This window comes from Carettochelys insculpta, chromosome 9 (assembly GCF_033958435.1).
Source record: "Carettochelys insculpta isolate YL-2023 chromosome 9, ASM3395843v1, whole genome shotgun sequence".
Lineage (NCBI taxonomy): Eukaryota > Metazoa > Chordata > Testudines > Carettochelyidae > Carettochelys > Carettochelys insculpta.
In genome coordinates, this window is record NC_134145.1 from 32,472,654 (window position 1) to 32,495,000 (window position 22,347).

The window sequence follows — 22,347 nt, forward strand, 5'->3', positions numbered from 1 at the left end:
TAAGATGGATATAAAAAGATATCTAGCTATGTACCATAACTAGATATAGCTAACCTAGATCTAGATACAGGTGTATATGTTCCATGTAAATCACTGATTATATACATGGGCCACAGTATCATACACAGATATACATACACTTGTCACTACATAGATATAAATTGCGTATATTTTTTACTTGCATTTGGTAGAAAATTAGGAAAAAAGTAAAAGCTAAATATTTAAGCTATCAGCACCTGTCATGTAGTTTTTGTGCATGACCACTTTTGAGTTACCAGTAGTTCTCATGTTCTAAACCAACTTCATTAAAGAACAAAAGTAAAGTAATAAGTCATTTCACACTGTGTCTGACCATTATACAATAATAGCAAGATTTCATGCAAGGGTACAACATTACGCCCATCTGCAATCACAGTCTCTTTGCAAAAATCTCAATTCACACTTCACATGCAGCTAACCTTGTTACCATCCCTCGCTAAATCCATCAGTGTTGCAGCTGCACGTCTTCACAGCCCAACATCTTAAAATTCATCACTTTGACACCCTAGCATCACCACAGGTCAAGCTAAAGGAACCAGCCAAGAATAATTAAGGGGCACCCAGACGTTTAGTTTACTTCTATCCAGCCTGTCTTGGACTGGGGGGGTGTAGCCTTGCTTTATACGGTAAAATTCCTGTAATGTGATTAGCTGAAGGGGATGAGACCTAAAACAAATTTCAGATTTTATTTTAAAAAACCCCAGTATAGCTCTTTGTAGCTGGGATTTGAACAAGAAGAGCGATAATGAGTAGGTTGAGGGAAAGAAAGGTGTTAGCTCATTAAGGTAATTACTAAGACATCCCCACCATTACACCGGTTTGAAAATGTGGCAATTAAAGCGCCCTACATGGGCTCCTGGAGACAAGGGAACAAGCCTGCCCGCGTGGAACGTCTGCCTTACGGTGAAATTGTGATATGCAAATGCCGGGGTACGAGCTCGCGGCAGAAAGCCTCTTTACCTGAATGCAGCGCTAGGCGGACTGCGCAGGCCGAAGGAGCCCTGCCTCCAGCCCCGACGCAGAGGGCTTCCCTCCCTGGTGCCCCAGACGGGGTTTCAGCCCTCTCACAGCGCCCTCCGCAGAACCCATCAGCTTCCAGGCCTTGATCTGAGGCAGTGGGTTTGCAACTCCCAGAGGAGGTGGCGTCCACGCCCCCCTTCCGCCGCTGCTAACAGCTCTCAGGTGATGGGGACCTTGGGGGATTGCTGAGCCAGGCTGGAGCCTGCCGCCAGTGCGCCTAGTCTTGGTTCTCTGCTCGGGCTGAAGGACAATCCTGCCCACAGGTCTGCAAACCCAACATTGACAGAAGCCACCTTTGCTTTTGCAGCTTCTCCAGGCAGCGAGCTCCCAGCCAGGACCTCCGGAGTCCTTTGCAAACGCCTTTGTTTTGATATGTCTCCGCAACAGACCCGCGAGCTTCTTTCCTGTTGTAAATAGCTAAGGATCAGCCCTCCCCCCACCCAAGTCACTGGTAAAACTAGGGTTACCATACAAGAAGAGGACACCCTGAGAAGGGGTGTACCTGTAGCAGTATGTACCCACTCACATTGTATTGATCTGTTATGGTTGATGTAGTACATTAACACATACGCTAAAGGGTTTTGTCGACAAAACTCAGGGAGCCTACGCATAAAGTGCATTTTGTTGACAGTTTGTTAACAAAACTCGGATTTCCACCCACAAGTTTCTGCCTCTCTGCAGTGAGGAATAAGGCCTTTGTCTAGAGTTTCTGTCCACAAAAAAGCCATATAGACACACCAGGGTGGGGGGCCTCTGTCGACAGACAGGGCTTCTGGTTCACTGGGCAGCACTGTTTGCTGGGCTTCCCATTGGCCATTCTGTCAAGAAAGCAGCCAGGCAACCTGGACCCTCTCTCTGGACAGAGCAGATCGCTGCTTTTGTGTGTGGAAGCCATCTGCCCACAGAGGTTTTTCTGGAAGATCTCTTAGGACAGTAACTCCTGTCAAGGGATAGCTCTAGTGTACATGCAAGAGAGTTGGTCTATACCAGTACAGATACAATCCCACCCAGGGGTGTCCTCTTTTCTGACAGGGCAAATAAGGTGATCCTAACAAAACTGTCATTGACCTCAGTGGGGCTGGAATTCCCCTACCTAGCCTTTGCATGGAAGCTACTGAAGAACTGGGACAAGGTTGAAAATGGTGTTTGCTTCACAGGCTTTCTTTTCTGACCAGAGTTAGGTGTAAATACAAAGAAATACAGATTTTTTAACACCACCATCTTAGCTAATAGCAGCAGACCAGCAAACTGCCAGTTGTTACAGGTCACCTTAAATTTTGCTTCTTAGAACCCTTGAGCTTTTACAAGTAACAGTCTCTTGAGCCAGCCCAAGAAGCCATCTAGGAAAGGATATGCTGATAAGGTCTCTTCCTACTGTATAGAGCTTTTCTCTTCTTTCCACTTTGCATGGTATCTTTGGAACCTGCTTCAAAGAATGAGAGCCCATCCCACCCCATATGATCTCTAATTATCTGAACTGCATTTACCAGAACTAGAGTTCTCCCTATGCTTCAAAGAAAGAGGTGAGATGGTCCATTCTCATCAACTTGATATATATGTTTTGATGAGCAACTGCTCGAGGAAGGCAGAAATGCTTTTCCCTCTACAGCTACAGTTACTCTACAGCCATCTGTGGACAGAAGTCATGGTCGGAAGAGATTTCCTGACAAAACTTCTGTCGACAGAATGCAGCCACACACAAAACGCCTGTAGAGAGAGCATTCTGCTTTGTTGACAGAGCAGCTGGACTTCCCCGCCTCTCTTTTGACAAAACAGGCACCCAAAAGCAGAGCCTGTTGTTCTGGATGTCCTGTCTGTCTGGAGAAGGCCCTCAGAGCATCCACACAGCTTTTTTCTTGGACAGAACCTGTCGACAGCAGCATTATGCCTTATGGCTGACAGGTGGAATGCTGCTGGTGAAAGCGCTGAATAGTGTTGATAAACTTTCGACAAAGTGCATTTTGTGTGTGGACGTTCCACCAGTTTTGAGGACAAAAACAGGTTTTTGTCAGCAAAATTCACTAGTGTAACTGTAGTGTACAAGTACAATTATTCCATAGCAGCCAGGACAGATATAATGCAACAGAAGGAAATGAATGAACTTAAGCATTTATCCACCTGAGTAATTGTTACCCAGAAAAGATGGAGGTCTCCAATGACTGTAAGGTGAAGCCCTTAGCAGTAGACCCTGCACCCAGCTGTCATTTCATTCAAACTGTTATTCACATAAAAATATTTCTGTAAATCCAGAATTCATGAAAATTGAAAAGAACACAAGAAATGAAGTTAATGAGATACAGGAATAAGTGTCTGTATTCTGACAATATAGGCCAGAACCAGAGCCTGGAAGAATGTTCATGATGCTGTAGCACACCTTAACTGAATACAGCCTGGATTCATGGTTCTTCAGTGAAAGAGGGAGTTTTCATTGCCCAAATCACATTTTGGAATATGGATTTCATTTTCCTGTTGGAAAGTAAGATCTGTTGCAAATCAATCCATAAAGTGTAATGAGAGTACTCGTCAATTAGAATTTTAATGATTTGGAACTGAAATTAAAAGTGAGTGACTCTCCTGTAATTAACAGATGTCAATGTAAAGCAAGTTATTTTTGTCCCTTTGAAATCTGTTAATCTTGGGGACATGAGTTTGTAAATTTCCATTAATAGAACAGCTTGTGAAAAATAGGCCATATGAATATGAAAGTGATATTTTAATGTGATGAGGGCTCTGTTAGAATATATTTCCTACTGGCAATTTTGCTCCAGCTAAAGCCACAGGTGAGAATTTTCCAGCCAAATACACTTCTGATTCCTTAGCCAATAACAGCAGACAGTAGCTCCAATCAAAGTTCAGAGGTTAGACGTAGGCCCATTTCCGAAAGCAAGTAAAATTACAGATGGTTTGGCTGCTGACTGCCAATTCCTTAACACAATCATTAACACATTAGCGTCATTGCTTACTTATGTTGCCAGTTTCACGTGCAGATGCTATGGAGCTAAGTTATTCCACAACGTAAAACCTTATCAAAAGTTTGGAACAAGCTCAGGTAGCTTTATACCACTTCTCTGGGATTAGCTGAGTACCAGAGAAAGGGGTGGTCCCTTATTTCTTTGTGGAAGTTGTTGAGGTGTCCCACAGAACAGCATTTCAGCCACTGGTTTAATTTTTCCGTCAGCACAGGGAGAAATGGTTTAGCAACTTTCACAGATCACAGAGAGATCCAGGTTTTATGGCCTAATTCAAAGAAAAGAAAGCATTTAATCCCACACCTAAAGTGATTAGACACAATCCAGGCTTCATTGCCACTATTACAACTAGGCTACAGTTACATGACAGCAGTCTGTCAACAGAATTCACTGTCGACAAACTATTGACAAAACACCTTCCGTGTGTGGATGTTCCACCAGTTTTGTCAAAAAAAGAGGAGTTTTGTCAGGAGAACCTGCTAGTGTAACCCTAGCCCAAAAGTGTGGGGGATATTATTAAAGCTATCTTCCTTTCTACAACTCACCTAAAATCATTGGAGTATCTCAGTGTCAGCTGCCTTGGAATTTTTGAATAACAAATGATCCATGACCCTTGTATTTCTGCCACAGTAAGGACTAGTTCAAAGGTGACTTAGAACTATTCCTACAGAGCTGTTAGTTGAACATTGGAAAAGAGAAGTGCAAGAAAAACAGCAAAGATTAAAAACAAAAGTGAGGTTTTTCTCAGAGTGGCTCTGATCCACAAGCGCTATGTGGGCTGTATCGACCATGGTGCATTCATACCTGCTGTGTAAAACGCCAGCAAACATCTCTTGATCACGGTGGCTTGTACACCCCTAACTGTCCCCACAACAGGCAACCTCTTCTGCGGCCGGTGGTGCAAGAGCTGCTGGAGGTTTTGTTGGCCAACCCAATGCTACAGTCCCCCCAGAGATCAAGAACTCAGCATCAGAGGTACAGAATATTCCCTTGGGTAGGGAACCTCCCCCTCAAGCCAACCTAACATAATCTTCCAGTTTCTTGCTCTGAAGAACTGTGGGGCCACGTTGTTTTCTCTAGTCTCCCCACCGAGATGGACAACCTACCAATCAGTGTAGGTATTAGGTAACTACTGTGCAGAATGCAGCTGCTGGGCTCCCTACTCCAGCCCAGAGACAGGTGGCAGAGCTGTTTCAGGCCGGAACAGCAAGCAATCCTACACAGCAGGGCCTGGTGACCGCAGATCTGGGGTCAGCTGGGCAGGGTGAAAGAACTTCAGGGCCATGGGCTGTATGGCTATTTCTTCCAAACAAGCCAGGAAAACCCCATCCCCACAGGCGCATCCCCAGCCGCTGACATCGGTGGGAGTCGAAACCCACCTCTTCGAAGCACGACTGGGCCAGATGGTGAGCTCAGGCCTCCGGGTGTCAAACCGGAGTGACTCCGCCGGCGTCAGTAGCGTAACGCCCCAGCTTTAGAAACCGCCATCCAAACCTGATCCCAACATTTGCCTTCCCGCGGCAGGGAAGGCGCGTTCGGGCTCTACTGCCCCGGATCTGCGCCCCTAGCTGAGGGACATAGACAAACGGCTGCGGGGTTAGAAGAAGCCATCACACAAGCCCAAGGCGAGGGGCTTTGCCGGCTCGCTCAGACGCCCTTTCGTGGCTTCTTTCCTTACACCGCTTCTCGGAGCGACCGGACTAGGGGAAGTTTTAGGAACTCTTGGGGCTGCTGCCGGGCCCGTGTCGCCTCTCGGGAGAGCGAGGCGCCGCGGGAGCCATTCGGGAGTGTGTGAGTTTGGGTTGTAACCCTGGTTTGGGGGGGGTGTTACACCACTGGAGTCGGGGAACTGCGTCCGTTGCAGCCTGAGCCGCGCTGGAGGGCAGCGCTTGAGCGCTGACGCGCCTGAAACCGCCTTTGCTTGCAACACGAAGGCCTGTGGCAAAGCCCACGGAAGCTTATGCGCCAAAAGCCTGTGAGCCTGTACCCTGCCGCAGGCCGCCTTGTCGTTTGCCAAGAGACAGGCTCACCGGGCTGCCGCCGAGCCACGCCTTTGCTCGCGCACTGACCACCCAACAAACCAAAGCAGCAGGCGCGGAGCATTTTAAAGCCTAGCAAACTGAGGCGTTGGGGGCCCAGCTTTCGCGGGCCAGCCCCAGGGAGCTGCAGACGTGGGGCTGTCCCACGCCAGCTCGGCACCCAGTGAGTCATTGCGTTAGCCTTTCAAGGGCGCCAAGCCTGCTGCTTTGGTTTGGCGGAGCACCGCCCACGTGGCTACCGCTAGTGACAGCGGGGGCCGTGTCGGGCTGGATTCGAGCAAAACTAGAAGATCAGGCACGTAGCACTTTAAAGGCTAATTTACTGGGTGAGGAGCTTTCCGGGGCCAGACCCGCTTCGCCTCTGCTCCTCACGTCCTTCCCAGCGGCGCTTTAAGGCGGGTGATGCCCGAGCCCGGCTGGCGCGGAGCTCTCCAGGCTTGCAAATGGCTCGCACCGAGTTGCAGAGTCGGGGCTTTGCAAGGGGCGAGGCTGCAAGGGCGCGCGCGCCGCAGCCCGGCCGCGAGCTCCCGGGAGCAGCCCAGGCCTCGGGCCCTGGGAGCTGTCCGTGGTGCTGCACGCGGCTGGGCGCTGCGCGGGGCCGCGCTGCGGGGCGCACGCAGGGATGGGCCCTCTCCGGCGGGGGGGAACAGCGGAGCCGCTCTGCTGCGGGCGGCAAATTAACATCTCTCCCCGGTCTCCCGGGGGCAGAGCCGAGGGACGGGCTCTGCGGTTGCAGGGGCTGCAACCCCCACCCCAGGCCAGGGCCACTCCCTGAAGGTGCTCGGAGCTCTGCTAAGGGACCTGCCTCGGCCGGGGGCCGTGTTGCACACGAGTGGGCCGGGCAGGCGTGGGAGCAGCTGCTGCTAAGACGGGCCCCTCTGCAGGGCGCCCGAGTCTGGCGCTTGGCCCAGTGTCCCCAAAGGGGGGAGCAGGTACCGGAGCATCTCCCAACCCCGTCCACACCCAGGCACACGGAGCCCGGTCACGCCCGTGGGTGCCGTCCCGCCGCACTCAGGGGAGCGGCCCGCCTGCCTCCGCGGGCCAGCTCGGGACGAAGCTGAGTGGCAGGAGGCGGAGAGGTGCCGGGCAAGCGTTCTTCCCAGCCGCGGGGCGAGGGGGTCCGGCCGCCGCCGCGTCCTGCTCCGCAATGCCCGGGGCTGCAGGAGGGGGCTCGTTGCAAATCGTGAAATGTTTCCTTCACGGGGGGGGCTTCGACGAGAGCCCGGGGGAGAAGCAGGTTCGGGGAGATCGGGGGCCGGGAAGCAGGTTCACGGGTTAGGGCTGTCGGGGGGTGGGGGTCGGTAACCAGGTTCTGTTGCAGGAAAATGTTCCCCTGGAAATGTACAAACGCCACCAGCACCGCAAACCCCGAGCCCGCCGGGTCTCGCTGTTTCCGGGGGCGGAACAGAATAACACCCCCGCCCGATCTTTCCATACCTAGGAGGTGCATTTGCCTCGGGCGATGAACTCAAAGCAGCATTTTTCCTTCGCCTGCGCCTTGCAGATCCGTGAGTTTAGGCAGCCGGGGCGACAGGCCCCCCTTGCACTTCCCCCGCACCGCGCCGGGACCTGTGCGGGGCTGGCTGGGTGTGCGTGGGGGCGCAGCTGTGGCTGTAACGCTTGTCCTGCCCCTCCGGACAGCCCATTGCAACCGGCGTCGGAAGCGCCGAGCGGAGGCCTGGTTTCCGGGTTTCCAGAGGGGCATCCGCGGGTTTCCACTGACCTGCAGGCGCGCTGGGGCACCGCCCGGCACCGCTCGGCCCCCCTGTGCCCCGGGGCACGCGGAGAAGGGGCGGGCGACGGCCTCTGCCCCCCCCAACCCCCGAAGCGCGATGCCCCGGGTGTGTCACGTCCCCAAAGTCAGACCCGAACCAGCCCCGCTGCCTAAAGCCCGGCCGCAAAACCATCCTCAGCCCAGGTCCCCCGCGCGCTGGCACTAGGGGCACCCCGCGGCGGGGGATGCAAACCCGAAGCTGCGCTAAGCGCAACGGGGCGGCGACCTGGCAGCTGCCTCCTCCCGGCCCGGGCAGTGGCTGGAAGGTTTCCCTCCCTGTTCCGGCAGGACCTGGGGCGAGCAAAGGGGCCACACCTGCGGGGCCAGGGGCGCTGGGCAGGGGCCTGACAACTCTCCGCGGCTGCTTGGGCTCTGCCGGGGCTTCTACTAACCTCTCCCGAGTCCTCCAAGCAAACCGGGGCGGCCCTCGAAGTCACTGCTAAGCGCCCGGCAGGCGGGACCCGCCTGAGCCCGCTGCCGGTGGAAAGCCGCCGGGCCCCACCCGGGCGCTGGGTGGCTGCGGGCGTCCGCTGTGCAGGGGCAGAAAAGCAGCGAGGCGGTTCCCCGCCTAGTCAGATCAAGGCCGAGCTGATCAGCCCAGCCCCGACCCAGCGGCCCGCGGGCGCTTGCAGGGCCCGGCCCGGCCCGGAGCGCTGCCCTTGGAAGGAGCTGCTGTCCTGGGCGTCTCTCCCGCTGCGCCTCGCGGGGCCGGGCTGCCTGGCCAGCAGCTCTCCGCCGCCAAGGCCCCTTTTTCGCTGCCCGCGCTTGGGTTAGTGGGGGGCAGAGCTGCACCGCGCCGGATCCGGGCCCCGCAGTCCCCACCCAGGGCCGGAGGTCACAGCGCTGCTACAAGGGCCCGGGCGGAAGGGGCTCTGCTAAGGGGCGACACTGGCGGCCAGGGAGGAGGCAAAGGAGCTGCGAGGATTTCTGAGCTGGGTCTGGCCTGAGCCTCCCTCCCCCCCCGGGCTCCTAATTGCTCCCAGGCAGCAGCCTCCCGCTTGCTGTCTGTCCCGCGCGCGTCTCTCCCGGAACAGCTGCTAGGCTAGGGAGCACATGCCGGTTTCCCAGGCATCGGGCCAGCCGCCCTCGGCCCGCTTCTTCCCCATTCAGGACGGGCCGAAAGGGAGGGACACCCGCGGGGCGAGGCGAAACGCAGCCCGGGCAAGCTGGGCTCGAACGCGCCTGTCCGCCCCTCCCTCGCGCGGCTCCGGCCAGACGGGATCCCGCAGACAAAGGAACCCCTGGCGCTGCTCTGGCACCCAGCAGCTTCCCGCAGCTCACCCTGCCCTGCCGCTACCGCAACCCTCCCCCCACCCCTCCCTCTCCCGCAACCCCTCACCCTGCCCCTACCGCAACTCCTGCCCCTCACCCCACCCCTCCCCCTACCCCTCCCCCTACCGCAACCCCACCCCAACTCCTACCCCTCACCCTGCCCCTGCCGCTACCGCAACCCCTCCCCCCACCCCTCCCCCTACCGCAACCTCTACCCCTCACCCTGCCCCTACCCCAACCCCTAGCCCTCCCCCTACCGCGACCCCTCTCCCTGCCCCAGGGCGGCAGGACTTTCACAAGCGGTTGTAAAACCCTTGCAGAGCCCGTGAGCCGAAGCCGGGGCTGTGGTCTCCCGCTCCGGCGCGCCAGGGAAAGCAGCCGACTGAGATTTCCGCCGGTTGTTACAAAACGATAGTTTATTTCTCGGTTCTTTGCCTTTTTTTCCCCCGTCCGCACACAAGAACTCTCTAGTTTGCACCTAAGCGTTTATTGGACCGGGCTCCGAAGGACGCGGGCGGGGAGACGGGGCTTTGGAGCGGGGTGTGAGCGACTCTCGGGCAACACGCAATAAATAGGATACAGCGCTCGGCTCTCGGTCCGTTTCTCTGCCGCTCCCGCGGCGGGCCGTTCGCCCAGCGGAGGAAGCGATTCCCCGCGCCGCCGGCTGCCCCGCGCCGTTCCAGGGAGGCTGCGCTGCCCCGTGCGGCCTCTGTCCTCCGGAGTCTCGGCCTGCCGGGGCTCTCGCTCGCGGTCCTGCCGAGCTCGCCCGAAGCCTGGCGAGAACTTGGTGGGCTGGGGGCCCGGCCGGGCTCGGGCGGCCAGAGTCCGGCTCCTGGCTGCCGGCAGACGCTCCTGGGGGCTGGCTGCTGGGCCAGCGGTGCGCTTTCACCGGGGGTGCGGGGCACCGGGCAGAGGGTTGCCCAAGGGGTTGAGAGCAGGCTGCCCGCCCGGCCCCAAGCCGTGGATCAGGACCCGGGGCACCAGGGGCCGCTGGAGCTGAGGGTGCGGAGCGGGGGGAGTCCGGTACATGCTGCTGTACATGGCCGCGGCCGCCGCGGCCGCCGTCGTGCTGTCCACGCTGCCCAGCAGGCTGGGGTGGTAGAAATAGGGCGAGGGGAACATCCTCTGGAGAGCGGAGTAATTCCCAGCTTCCGCCAGCAGCTCCAGCCCCACCGCCGTCTGCCGCTTCCACTTCGTCCTGCAAGGCAAGGAGCGACACGGGTCTGCAGCCAGCAGGAGCCAACCCGGGGGGGGTCGAAGGATGCCCCCCGGGGCGCGAACCCCGCTCCCACGCCCCCCCCAGCCCTTTGCCCCCCCCGAAGGGCGGCCCCGCCACTCGCTCGGGCGCTGGCCAACGCGCCAGGGGGAGAATCGAACCCGCGGCCCACGGGTGTAGCCCCCCCCCGGGGGAACAAAGGGAAAGTTCCCCCCGCTGGCTGCAGGCTTTGTCACCCGGCAGGTGGCCGCGCTCCCCGCGCCCCACTCGGACCAAAATCAAAGCCCTTCCCGGAGCAGCGGGACGCAGGGAAACGTCTCTCGCGGCCCGGCTGAGCCGTTTCCAGCCTCCAGGGCAGGACAGAGCGCTCCCGGGGGCGCAGGGAGAGATCGGAACGGGCGGGGGGGGGGGGAGGCAGTGTTTTCCACGCTCCTGCCACTGTGTTTCAGCAGTTTGGTCCCCGGGCCTGTCCCCAGCGAGACGCCTGGCGAGAGCTGAGCGGGTGGACAATCGCAGCAAAATTAAGAAACATGGCGCCCGGGTTAGATTGGCGGCAAATGACACTAATGTTTCCCGACAGAATTAGGGTGGCTGAAACCGTATGTAATGAGACAGAAAATGACGGCGGAGATGACAACTGGCCGTAGTTTTCCCAACCGAGTCCTCCGCGATCAGAGCACTCTTAACCGACCCTCTCCGGCTCCCACGGCGGGCAAAGGGAAGCCCGGCGCGCTGGGGGTGGTTGGTTTGTTTGGTTGCTTGTACCCCTTTTGCAGCTTGTCGCTTTCCCAGCCTCACACGCCGAGAAATCCGGGCCGCGCAAACGGGCCCCAGGGGCATCTCAGGGGCCCCACTGCGCCAGGAGATTTCAGGGGGAGCCCTGGCCCAGTGGAGCCTCGAGCCACGGGGCGAATGAGACGTCGCCAGTTTTGTAACCGAGATTTGTGCGTTGTTTATGCGTGTGGGTAGCGGGTCCTAGCTCTCAGGCGGGCCTGTAGGAATTAGCCACGCCGGAGACCACTCGGTGCACGGACAGGCGATGCAGGCGGCTGCCCTTGGTTGCATCCCGGGCACGGGTGTAGCCGGTCAGCCCAGATTTTACCGACTTTATTGCCCTTCGTGTTACCCGGCGATTGAATTTTATTTTAAAACTCCCCCTTTCTCCTAGCCTAAGCAAGGGGGGGTGGCGGGTTCCTGCAGGAAATCTGCCCCCGGGCCACACTGCAGCGGCCGATGGTCGCTTTCCTGGCCATGGAATAAACAGGAGACAGCACTGATATTGACATGTGCATGATATTGACATATACACTGATATTGACCAGAGGGGTGCGGGGTGTTTCTCGCCCGGGCCTCTGGGCAGCTTAGCGCAGACTGGCTGAGCGGCAGCTCTGCTTTCAGGGGTGTGGGGGGAAATGGGGAGGGAGGGAGAGGGGATCCTTAGCGCTGGCCGCCTCCCTTACCTCCGGTTCTGGTACCAGGTTTTGACCTGCGTGTCGGTCAGGTTGAGAGCCGCGGCCAGGTCCATGCGGTCTTGCACGCTCAGGTACTTCTGCCGCTCGAAGCTCCTCTCCAGCTGATTGAGCTGATGGTCCGAAAAGGCCGTCCTCGCCTTGCGCGGCTTCTTCGCTCGGACCGGGGGGCTGTCCCGGCTACTTGTAATCTCCCGATCGCCTTCTTCCTTCGTCCCTACGAATAAGTCACAGGCACAACATTACAAAGGGGGTCGAAAGCAGCACTCCCGGGCTAGGCTGCGACTCGGGCCCAGGCGATTGCTTCCCAGGGTTGATTATCATCTGGCTGCTGCATTCAAGACTCCAAGGAAATCCCTCAATTTAGCTGATGCCTTTTGGTACTTCCGCCTCTAACTGGGTTTGACAGGAGGGCCTGGCCATTTCTCTCTAGGCAGCCTACAAACATACCCCCTTGCAGGGGCCTTTGCCCCCTTCCAGGTGCATTTGGAAAAGGTTAAGGTAAAACGCAGAACTGCCGGGGCAGCAGATGGGCTAATTCGTCTCCCCAGCCCAAAGTTAAGCTCACACGTCCTGGCGACCGCGCTCAGATTTCCGGATTCTATTTGTCAACTTGGGTTTTGTTTTGTTTTTTTTTTCCTTTTTGCTGAAATGCCGGGAAATCGATCGTGTCAATCCAGCGCCGCTTGTACCCGGTTTTGCAGCGCTCCTTGATCTTCCCTGCAGGAAGAACAATAATCTCTCTAATTGACCCACTGGGGAGGCTGGTGCTCGGGAAAAAAAATCGCCAGCCCAGACTGTACATCTGTTTTGGGCCCTCTTATGCTAATGTTAAAATAGCCAAATGAACGGTACACACGAGCGCCTCTGTATTATTCATCGCAACACATTGCAAAACGGGGGAACGGCGGAAAATTAGGAAAACGTGTCCTCTCGCCTGCGAGCTGAACCCGCGCCTCGTGCAAAGGCCGTTTTGCAGAAAGCAGAGGCGCTCGAGAAAGGCTCTGAAAAGAACAGCTCTGGTTTTAACAGGTAACCGCCACCCCCTGCACACTCCCGCCCGTAGGTACATTTCATTCGGGAATTAACGCACCGCAGGAGGACAAAATTCGAAAAAAGAGAATTAGCCCGTTCCAGCGAAGGGAACGAGGAAATATCAAACGCCTGCCGCAATCTAGGCGAAAGTTCCTGCCACTTTTAGAGGTCCTTGGGAACGTGTGGGCTTAGTGGAGGGCTGCTCGGAAAGGGTTTAGAGTTAGAAAACACGCGAGTCGTTTAAAGGGGAAGGGAAAAGACACGCATTCGAGCTGACAAACAAACGACCGCTCCGGCTATTTTCTTTTTTCGACAGACAGCTCATCGGAAAAGAGAGGGGCCCAAGCCGAGAGAGCAACATTTCTCGAAGGCGTGTAGGATTTTCAAAGCAGGCGATTGTGACAGGGCTGGATTTTATCGGACTTGCCGGCGGGATGGGTCGGGCTGTATTGTTTACTGTTCCTCCGGGGGGCCGGGGCTGGGTTTGTTACCGTTTCCGACACAGCAGAAACGGGCCTGGGAATGCTGTGGCTTCCCCGAGCAAATCGGCTGCGCAGCGGAGAGTCAGAGCACGCGGCTGGGAATCAATAGCTCCCGCGCCGGGAGGACCGGCGGCGAACCCTCCCGCGCCCCAGGGAGCGTGGCGGCCGCCGGCTACTCACCGTGGCATTTGATCTCGTTCTGGGCCTCGTCGCGTTTGTCGAGTTTGGTTTTGCTCTCTTCCGGCTCCAGCTTGGGCCTGAAGCTCTCGCTGGCCGCGTTGCCCTCTTGTTTGGGGGTGTGATGGGGAGAGGAGACGCTGGTGCTGTACGGGGCACACGCCGCCAGCGGTTTGCTGTCGCCCAAAATGTCTTTAATTAAAAAAGACGACGTGGAAGTCCTGGGGGCAGAGTTGCCCGAGCCCAGCTGCGGCGGCTGGGGGGGTGAGGGCTGCAGACTTGGCGGCGGCTGGCCGTGGTGGAGGTGGGGGTGCTCCGGCCCCAGACGCGGCTCGGGGTGCTCCAGGGTGACGGAGATGGGGGAGGAAGGAGCGGTGCCGACTGTGTCTATCTCCGAGCAAGGGGACGGGGTGGCCTGGGTTCTAAAATCCGCGGTCCTGGCATCGCCGTGCGGGCGGAAGTCTCCGTTCATCACGCCGGGGCTGCCCGAGCCGCTGTTGGACAAAATCGTGTCTATCCCAAAGCTCGAGCCTTCCATGGTGGCCATTCAGCGAGGCGCCCGCATCCCACTCCTCCGGCCGGGGCTCGGGAGGCGCGAGGCACCGGCGCCGCCGGAGCAATCGAGGCAGGAGCCGCGCGAGGGTCAGTGTCTTTAAACCACGGGCAGGGCAGCGGAGGGGGCACGGGCAGCCGCGGAGCGGAGCGGAGCAGGGCACGGCCCCGCCGGGGCAGCGGAGGGGAAAGTTACCGGCCGGCGGGCGGGCGGCCGGGCGCACACGCACTCACGCACGTGCTGGCGGGGCGCTAGGGCAGCGCGGCCGGGCCGGGCTGGGGCGGCCGGCGAGGCTGCATGGCGGCCGGGCGCACGGGGCCGGCCGCGGCCAGTTGCGGAACTTTCGGGGCAAGGCGCGGCGCGGGCAGGAGGAGCAGGCGCGGAGCGCGACGCAGCCCGGCCACTGCAGCGCTCTACCCGGTGCGCCCCGGCTCCTCTCGGCGCCGGCGACTCCCTCCCGTGACGTCACGGCCCTTGCCAGCCGCTCGCCCCCTCCGCTCTGTTATAAACCCTGCGGTTCTTTCCGCCGTCCGGCCCGAGCCCCCATTGGCCGCCGGCGCGGCCCAGGCTGACGCCGAGGCGCGGCAGCCAATGAGCTCGGCCGCTGGGGCCCTTGTCAATTGCGGCGCTGGGGCTGCGCGGGGATAGAATCTCTGGGATCCCTTCTCCGCTCGGCGCCCGAGGATTGTTCCCTCGATCGCCGCCTCCACGGGCAGCGGCTGTGCTAAGCGACGCAAACTGCCGAGCGGCAGCACCGCGCGCCGGGGCCGGGGCCGGGGCCGGGGCAAGGGCGGGGTGGCTGGCCCGTACTGTGAGAGGGGAAGAGAGGCGCCTAGAGGAGGGGGGAGAGGACGGCAGAGGAACAGCGTGGAACCCAATGCAACCATCCTCGCCTGCCCGGCCCCCTCCCCTGACACTCCCAGGCTCCCTAGCCGCCAAGACCCGAGGCCGCCCTAGAGCAGACAGGAAAGGGCAAAGACCCCCTCGCAACCCGGGCAATAACTCGCCAAGCGCTGCCTTCCTGCCTGCGTTCTCTGCCCCCCGGCCAGCCCGGGCGAGCAGGTCCCCAGGTTTCCGTGGCACGCCAGGTTGACGGGAGCTGCTTTGCTACCATTGACCAGGAAACTGGGCCGGGGGCTGGGGGAGGTCAGCTGTGAGCTGAGCGAACGGGCTTCTGCTTCCCAAGGAGCGCGAGGCCGGCCAGGAAATTAGAAGGAGCCGGTGCAGCACCCAAAGCAGACTCCGGTTAGAGCGTGCATGCCAATTAACCTGCACCAACACATACAGCACAGGCACAAACGTCCTCGCAGTTGAGTGACTCGATCGCAGCCGCTCAGGCTTCCCCGGGTCCGGGGGTATTGGCTTGAATTCATTAGCCCCTTTGTGCTCCTCGGGTTTCTCTGGCTTTAGCGTTCCGGTTGGAATGGGAATAGTTACTGTCGATCCGCCTGGGACTGCAGGAAATGATCCCACTGGTTCTTCGGAGGGCATCAACTTGTGTTAATTTCTCTAGGACGACTCCAACCTGTCTCTTGTTGAATGTCAGAGTAATGGGAACTGCCAGTGACAAGACGTCGTATTACTCCTGATTAAGTGCCGTGTCAACCTAATTAGCAGAGTAATTATAAGGTGCTAATGAATGATTCAAAGTTCTTGGAGTTACATTTTACTTCGAATTACCATTTTAAGGACCCTATGAATCTAAGGTAAACCGGGCTGGCACCGTTGTCCTGTCAGCCTGCAGGAATATATTTCTTACCGCATCAAATGACAATTAAAGTCTGTGAGCTTTTTCCTCAAGTTACATTAATTAAAAAATAATAAACTAGGCAAAGGAAAACCTCTCAAAAACATCACATCCAGGCATTTTAATTATCTATCACGCTCCTGCCCCCACCCTCACTTTTTTTCTTTATTTTTATTATTTTGCCAATCTCATCTATTGAAATGAGTGTAACTGACAACGAGCTCTCGAGCGATGGGGTGGATTCACGGAGGTGGCAGAAGGCTTTTATGTGAGGGCTGCATCCCTGCCGATGGAAATAGATACAGGAAGAATAACAGAGGGAGGGAGACAGGATTAAGTAACGTACAATATTTAGAGGCGTAATGTTCGCTGGTACATGATGGGCTAGAGGAGAGGTATTAAAGCTAAAACTGACAGTTCAATAGTTCAGTGAAACGCTGCGGGGGGGGGGGGAAGAAAAGGGGTAAATAAAGTACCTGAGTCAGGGCTGAGATAATCTTCTCTGTGGACAGGTATCTGTAGAGAGCTCCCTTTCTGTTGGTACACAAAAAGATTTGCTGTGGCGGCTCTTAACTGTTAGCCGAAAGCCTCCGCTTGTTTTGGCTACCCCATCACAGCGAGCCCCTCTTTCACAGTCTCCTGCCATAGGGCAAGCTGAGATTCAGCGTAGTTACTGGCGGATTGCTGGGTTAGGCACAAAGCAGCCTTGCAGGTCGGTATTTTTCTGATATTTTACTTAATTGTGGACATTCCTGCATAAGACTGCCGAGATCATTCATCCTGCGTACGGAAATGCAGCATCCACTGTTACATCTGGGCACCAGACCCTCTCCTCCGCCTATTTACTCTGAACTGTCGACAATAGATTTTTAAACGTCTCAATTCGACAAAGCCCATTTTCCAATGTCGCCACCGCCATCCCGCACGGCGGTGGCGACATTGGAAAATGGGCTTTGTCGAATTGAGACGTTTAAAAATATATTGATCCGGGGCTTTTTTTTTTTTTTTTTTTTTTCTAACCTGATCGAAGGCATCAGCATTCCGCCGCCGGCATTTGCTAAAGAAATATCCGCCTGAAAAGTTGGAGGGAGATTGGTTCCACCAGGGAAAAACACATAAAAATAGGAGACTGAGTGATCGCACAACACAAATCAATTATTCCAAAGCCTGGATAAATAATTCATTCAAGATTGTTTTTGTTTTGTTTGTCCGCCTAAAATAACTGAAGAGTGTTGGGGGAGGGGGGAATCGCCCGGAGCCCAGCGTGTGTTGTGTAGTTAGAAATGTTATTGACTAGTATTATTTAACTACCTTGGCAAAGAAATCAGACATTTAATCCGGTGGGTGAGGAAATGGAGAGGGGAAATAATTTATTCTGTTGAGCGATTCAAGCCACGCCAGCGTTTACATCTGCCCGCTTGCAAACAACCTAGGTAGGCGAGCGGTAGTCTCTTATTAATTATATTTTGGGGGAAAGGGGAGGCTTTGCGTCCAATGGCAACTACGAGAACCTTTTGAAGCGGAATGGGCTGCGAAGTATATGTCTAAAGAACAGCAATGCGATAGCTGGTTATGCAGAGAGTCCTGCCTTTGATATTCCGAGGCTTATGGTCGAGATGTAAATACAATTTATGGCCATTTACGCCTGACAGGTAAGCTTGAAATAAAGTAACCGTTCCCACGTTTGCAAGCTCCCCTGTTTTTCTCACAACTTTACGGAACATAGGACGATATATTTGTGATCCATTAATTTTCCTACACATCAAAGGTCAGAAACAAAATCTAAGCGCAACGGATTTGAAATTAAACGTGGTTTAAAACGTATTCAAATGCATTTAACTTCCGTCCGTTTTGCCTGTCCAAGAACAAGCTGATTCAAGGGGTTACTTGCGTATTGGCTTCTTGTAGATCTATTCGGGCCTTTAATTCTTGATTGAAACACGGAGCATATTATTGGCATGTTCGTACAGGGAAAGGATTCTTTAACTGAAGCATTTAAGAAGTTTTGCTGATAAACCAAAAGTTTGACTCGGCAGCTTGTGGAGCGATCGGCATCACATTATATATCTAGACCTGTCCAGTAATTAACTTCCTCTTCCTCTGGCTTTCTGCTGAAGAGCTAAAACGGGTGGAGAGGGTTTTAACTCTTTAAGCTACTACCACATTGAGTTCCAGGTGTCTCAGGATTTTGGAAACAAAATATGCCTTTGCCATCTCGTGTTTAGCTTTGGTGTTTGCCTTTGCAGAAGTTCTCGCAGCCGGCTTTGGAGCGGGAGTGAACTGCGGAGGACGGATATCTGCTCCCACGGTAGGTTTTCATGTTCGTGTTTTCTCCCCGTTCGTGGTCAATTCGAACCTTTCCTTAAGCGTCCAGCTCGCGAAACCAGAGCGCCTGAGCTGGAAGAGATGCAATGACTCCTCTGTCCAGTAGGCGGCGAGAGTGGTTACGAACAGAACATCTATTGTCTAAAGAGCGTTGATCCGGGAAGAACAATACTTTTAGTGGTGCTTTACTGTAGCTAATATGTGGCTAAACTGTGCATTGTCCTGAGACAGCTCCCCCCCCTTTTTTTTTCCTAATAAATCTTTTAACGTTTGTATTATGAAAAATTAAGCATCGATCACTTTTACAATACATAAAAGGAAAAAATGCCCCAGAAGTACTGACGCTTTCCTATAGAACAACACGGGAGCACCAGCCGTATTTGTCCTTCTGTCTTTCACTGCAATTTACTAAAATGTGCACGCTAATTATCCCCAGGGAGATGTCTGATCTGATCGGAGATAGGCCGCTACTCTGGCCTAACACACTTCTCTGTTTCAGGCACAGGGTTTGGAGTTTAAAGTCACGGCGCCAGACAGTTAATACCTTAGCTTGCGTGGCTTGTTCAGTGCATTCTCGTGCACAGCGTGGCCAAAGCACAAATAGTTACGGGGAAAGCCTTAGAGAAGCGGGGTTGAAATTTGTGCCCGTGTCTAGCAGCGGATTTATTCTGACCCCTTTCGAGGACATTTTCCCCTGCCCTCTTGCTTCCTGACGCCACACATTGCTCTGCAAACGGTAGCTCGTCCTGCACAGAGCCGCCGTACTAGCGTGGGCCAGGATGTCGGCTGCTAAAGTCAACCACCACACAGTGTGCCGCAAGGAGAACTGCGGAGCCGGCCTCCGTCCTCTGGCTTTTTATAGACAGCCGCTGGGCGGGACGAGGCAAGCTTTGCTTTGCTTTGCCTTTGCCTTGGATATCACCGGCAGGGCTGGAGTAACCCCGCTCCCGCCCCCCCCTCCGGCCTCCTTGGAGAAGTGAGGTGGAGTTGGGCCTCTGCCACCCAAGAATAGCCGCCTTGAGCCAGTACCAGGACCCGCGGGTAACGGGGATCGGCCGCGGGGTGACTTCCTAGGGAAGGCGCAGGGGGCTCCTGGCGAGCACCCCCACCCCTTCCTTGCCAGGTGCGACGGCAGAAGCCCCGGCCAAGGCGGGGACCTGGGCCCACGCTTGTTGGGCCTCCCTCAGTCACGGCTGGGCCTTCCTGGCTCGGGGCCGCGTGCGCCAAGGAGAAGGCGCGATCGCTGGGCCTCAGCGTGGTCCGTGCCCCTCTCGGGTTTTGCCAGATCTGGCTGAGCCTCGGCCACGGCCGGTTTGGACTCTGCCGCCGGAGACGCAGCCCAGGGTCGCCCGGTGCTGCGGAGCAACTTGGCCCTGCCTCCCGTCTCCCGCGGAGGGCCGGCGGGGCTCGCCAGCGGCTCAGGCCGCACGAGGCCAGAAAACGCCCGGCCCGGCCCGGCCCTGCCCGCAGCCCAGGCTGCGTTTCCTTTCGGCCCGCGGATTACGACGGCTGGCGGGGTGGGGGGGAGGCCCCCAATCAGAGCAATGAGCGAAGGTGCCACTCAGAGGAGGAGAATTCATTCCCCACGTTAATTAACAGGCAGCTAATTAAACCGCCACTTTGAGCGCCCAATCAATGGCGGCAGCGAGGGGCGCATTGACCGCTACCAGTCAGGGTATCCTGGTATCGAGCCGGCGGTCGATGCGGGACACGCCTCAGAGCTTTGCGCCCTATCGATTCCTGCCCGCTGGAGCTGCGCTTTGCGGGAGGCCGAGCCGCTGCCTTCGGCTCTCCAAGGCCAAGCCCACCCTGCCCGGGCCCCCAGGCTCGGGTCACGCCCAGGCGGACCTGGGCCCGGGAGAGGTTTCGGCTTCTCCCCCGGCAGGGGGCAGCGCGCCGGGGTAGGCCGGTGTCCCGCGCGAGGGGAGAGGAGCTGCTCCCGCCCGGCCGCCAGGGGGCGGACTGGGGTTGACGGCAGGTTGTGAGTGGGTGCAGGGCACGCGCACGCCTCGAGAGCCTTTCTCAGCCCCTGCAGCGGGGCGGTTCTATGGACTCAGGGAGCCTCACGCGCGCTCCAGGGAGCCAGGGCAATGCTCCGCGGGCGGCCAGAGGCGTAACACCCAGGCGGGCCTGCAGGCGCCCCGGGGCCCGGAACGGCGCTCACAGGGGAACCCGGCTGCGCCAGGAAAGGCGCCGCCTCAACCCGCTGGGAGCTGCCCAGCCCCACCGCTCAGAGCGCGCGCAGCCGGGCAGCCTGACCCCCAGCGTGCCCGCCTGGGCCTGTTCTCCCGCAGGGAGCCCCGCGTGGCGCTAACGGGGGCTGAGTTTGAAGGGGGAGCCCCTAACTCAGGGATCCCTCGCGGGGGGGGGGGGGGATCTTCTCTCCGGGCCTGATGTTAACACATGGCACCGACCCTCGACAGCTCTGGCTTTGTCCTCCTCCAGCAAAACCCGCCGCTTGCGTGTACTGCAGAGCTGCGTCCGCCCCTATTCCCGGGGGCGAGATTCCAGGGTATTAATATTTGTATCATTATTATCATTAGCATTCACTAGCCTGGGTGCACGGTTAGCACTAATTACGCGCCAGTGTCTCCCCCATGCACCCGAAGGGGCGCTCTCGCTGGCTCGCTCGGCCGGGGGAGGAACACAGGGCCAGGGCAAAGGAGCTGGAGCCGTAGGTCCTTTCTCCCCTGTATAAGGCCCCGCTCCGCTGAGTCCCGGAGCGACTGTGGCAGAGTAGCGCCGCCCCCGGGTTGATTTCCACGCGGGCCTCGCTGGGGAGCTGGAATTCGGATTACGGGCTGGGGGCACCGCGGCGGCTGCCCGGGCGCCCTTGGAGTGGCTATGTCCCCCCCCAGACCAGGGGATTTCTCCTCTTCCCCGGGCGGGTGCGTAGGAAGGAGCCTATTGACTCAGTGACATCTCTGTAACTTCTGCGGAGGGGAAGAGCCGCCCCGAGCCCAGGCGAGACTCCAGCGGACCTCCGAGCAGCTGCTGCCTTCCCCGGGGCAGAGCCAGAGCCAGAGCGAGGCTGGGTTGGAACAAGACGCGGGGGGAGCGTGGCAGGGCGGGGGGGGCCCACGGACCTCGCGTGGGCCGTGCTTTGCGCACCCCAGACAAGACGCAGCACTGCCAGCGCCCTCCAGCACCCCCGGGCCGCACTGGGCAGGTCCCCCCCCCGCCTCTCCTCGTCCCCTCAAAGTTAACTTTCTCCTCCCACGCCGGCTGCGGCGTTTACGCCCCGCTCTTCCCTTTGTCAGCGCGCCCCTCCCCGGGCCGGCCGAGGACATGATCAGAAATGCTCAGAGAGCAGAAAGCACATTGATTTCAGCTTGTTCTGGCCGCAGACAGGCCCTGACAAGGTTGTTAGAACAGTTGGAGAGGTCCATACAATCACTTAATTACCAAAGCTGTCACTCAGGCGGGACGCTCCTGGCCGCGAGCTGCATTCCGCTACTGGGCTCCCGCCTTGATTGATCGGTGCTGATGGCATTGCAAAATAATTAGAGTGGATTTTCTGATGTGTGATTTTATCCCAAGTTCATGCTTCAGAAAGGTAATCGGGAGGATGAGAAGGGTCAGTGCCATTTCAGATTACCTGGAGTCCACGCGAAAGGGGGGAAACCCGCGAGGAGGGCTGCCAGAGAGGGGCGGCCGAGAGAGACGCGATTAAGGATTGCTGAAGGGGATTGCAACCAATTCGTCCAGCTGTGCAAGTGATTTCCTTCCGAGCCAACAAATGGCAGATTGATTTTGTCCAGCGTAGGCTTAGCTGCATTGAAACTGATGCAGCGGTTATTACTGCGATTGGCTTCGGAACTGACAGGCAGTTGGAGGCGAAAGTAGAAGAGACCCTGTTTACAGGAGACGTGTTCTTAACTGCTGTCAAACCCAGTTAAGTAAAGCTCGTTAGGCAGAAGGGCTGTTAAAACAAATGCCAATCCCAGAAATATGCTCGGCTCGGCTCGGCTCTCCTGCCCCTCGCGCTGCTCCCGGCCGGCAGGGCGGGCCCACCCTTGGCGCTAACTGGGAAGGCTTCACAACCTGGGAAATGAATAAAATAGCTGCTTTCTGCTCCAGCCGAGAGGACCCATCGCCTCCCGCAGCCAGGGCTGGCAGCGCCCCGCGGGCGGAGGACTAGGCGGGGAGGGCTGCGGGGGCCGAGGGCCGGGAAGGGAAGCAGCTGTCCCCACGTCGAGCCGGGCTGCAGCCGTGGGAACAGGGCCGGCG

General features: G+C 57.3%; 1 protein-coding gene across 1 annotated transcript; it reads right to left on the bottom strand.

Annotated features, from left to right (window-relative positions):
* Window positions 1-9,998: 9,998 nt before the first annotated feature.
* Window positions 9,999-14,039, bottom strand: BARHL2 (BarH like homeobox 2). The gene is made up of 3 exons (XM_075003157.1): window positions 13,496-14,039; window positions 11,790-12,015; window positions 9,999-10,311 (listed from the first exon to the last, which is right to left on the bottom strand). The coding sequence occupies exons 1-3, from the start codon at window positions 14,037-14,039 to the stop codon at window positions 9,999-10,001; spliced, it is 1,083 nt and encodes a 360-aa protein (XP_074859258.1).
* Between the last annotated feature and the right edge of the window lie 8,308 nt (window positions 14,040-22,347).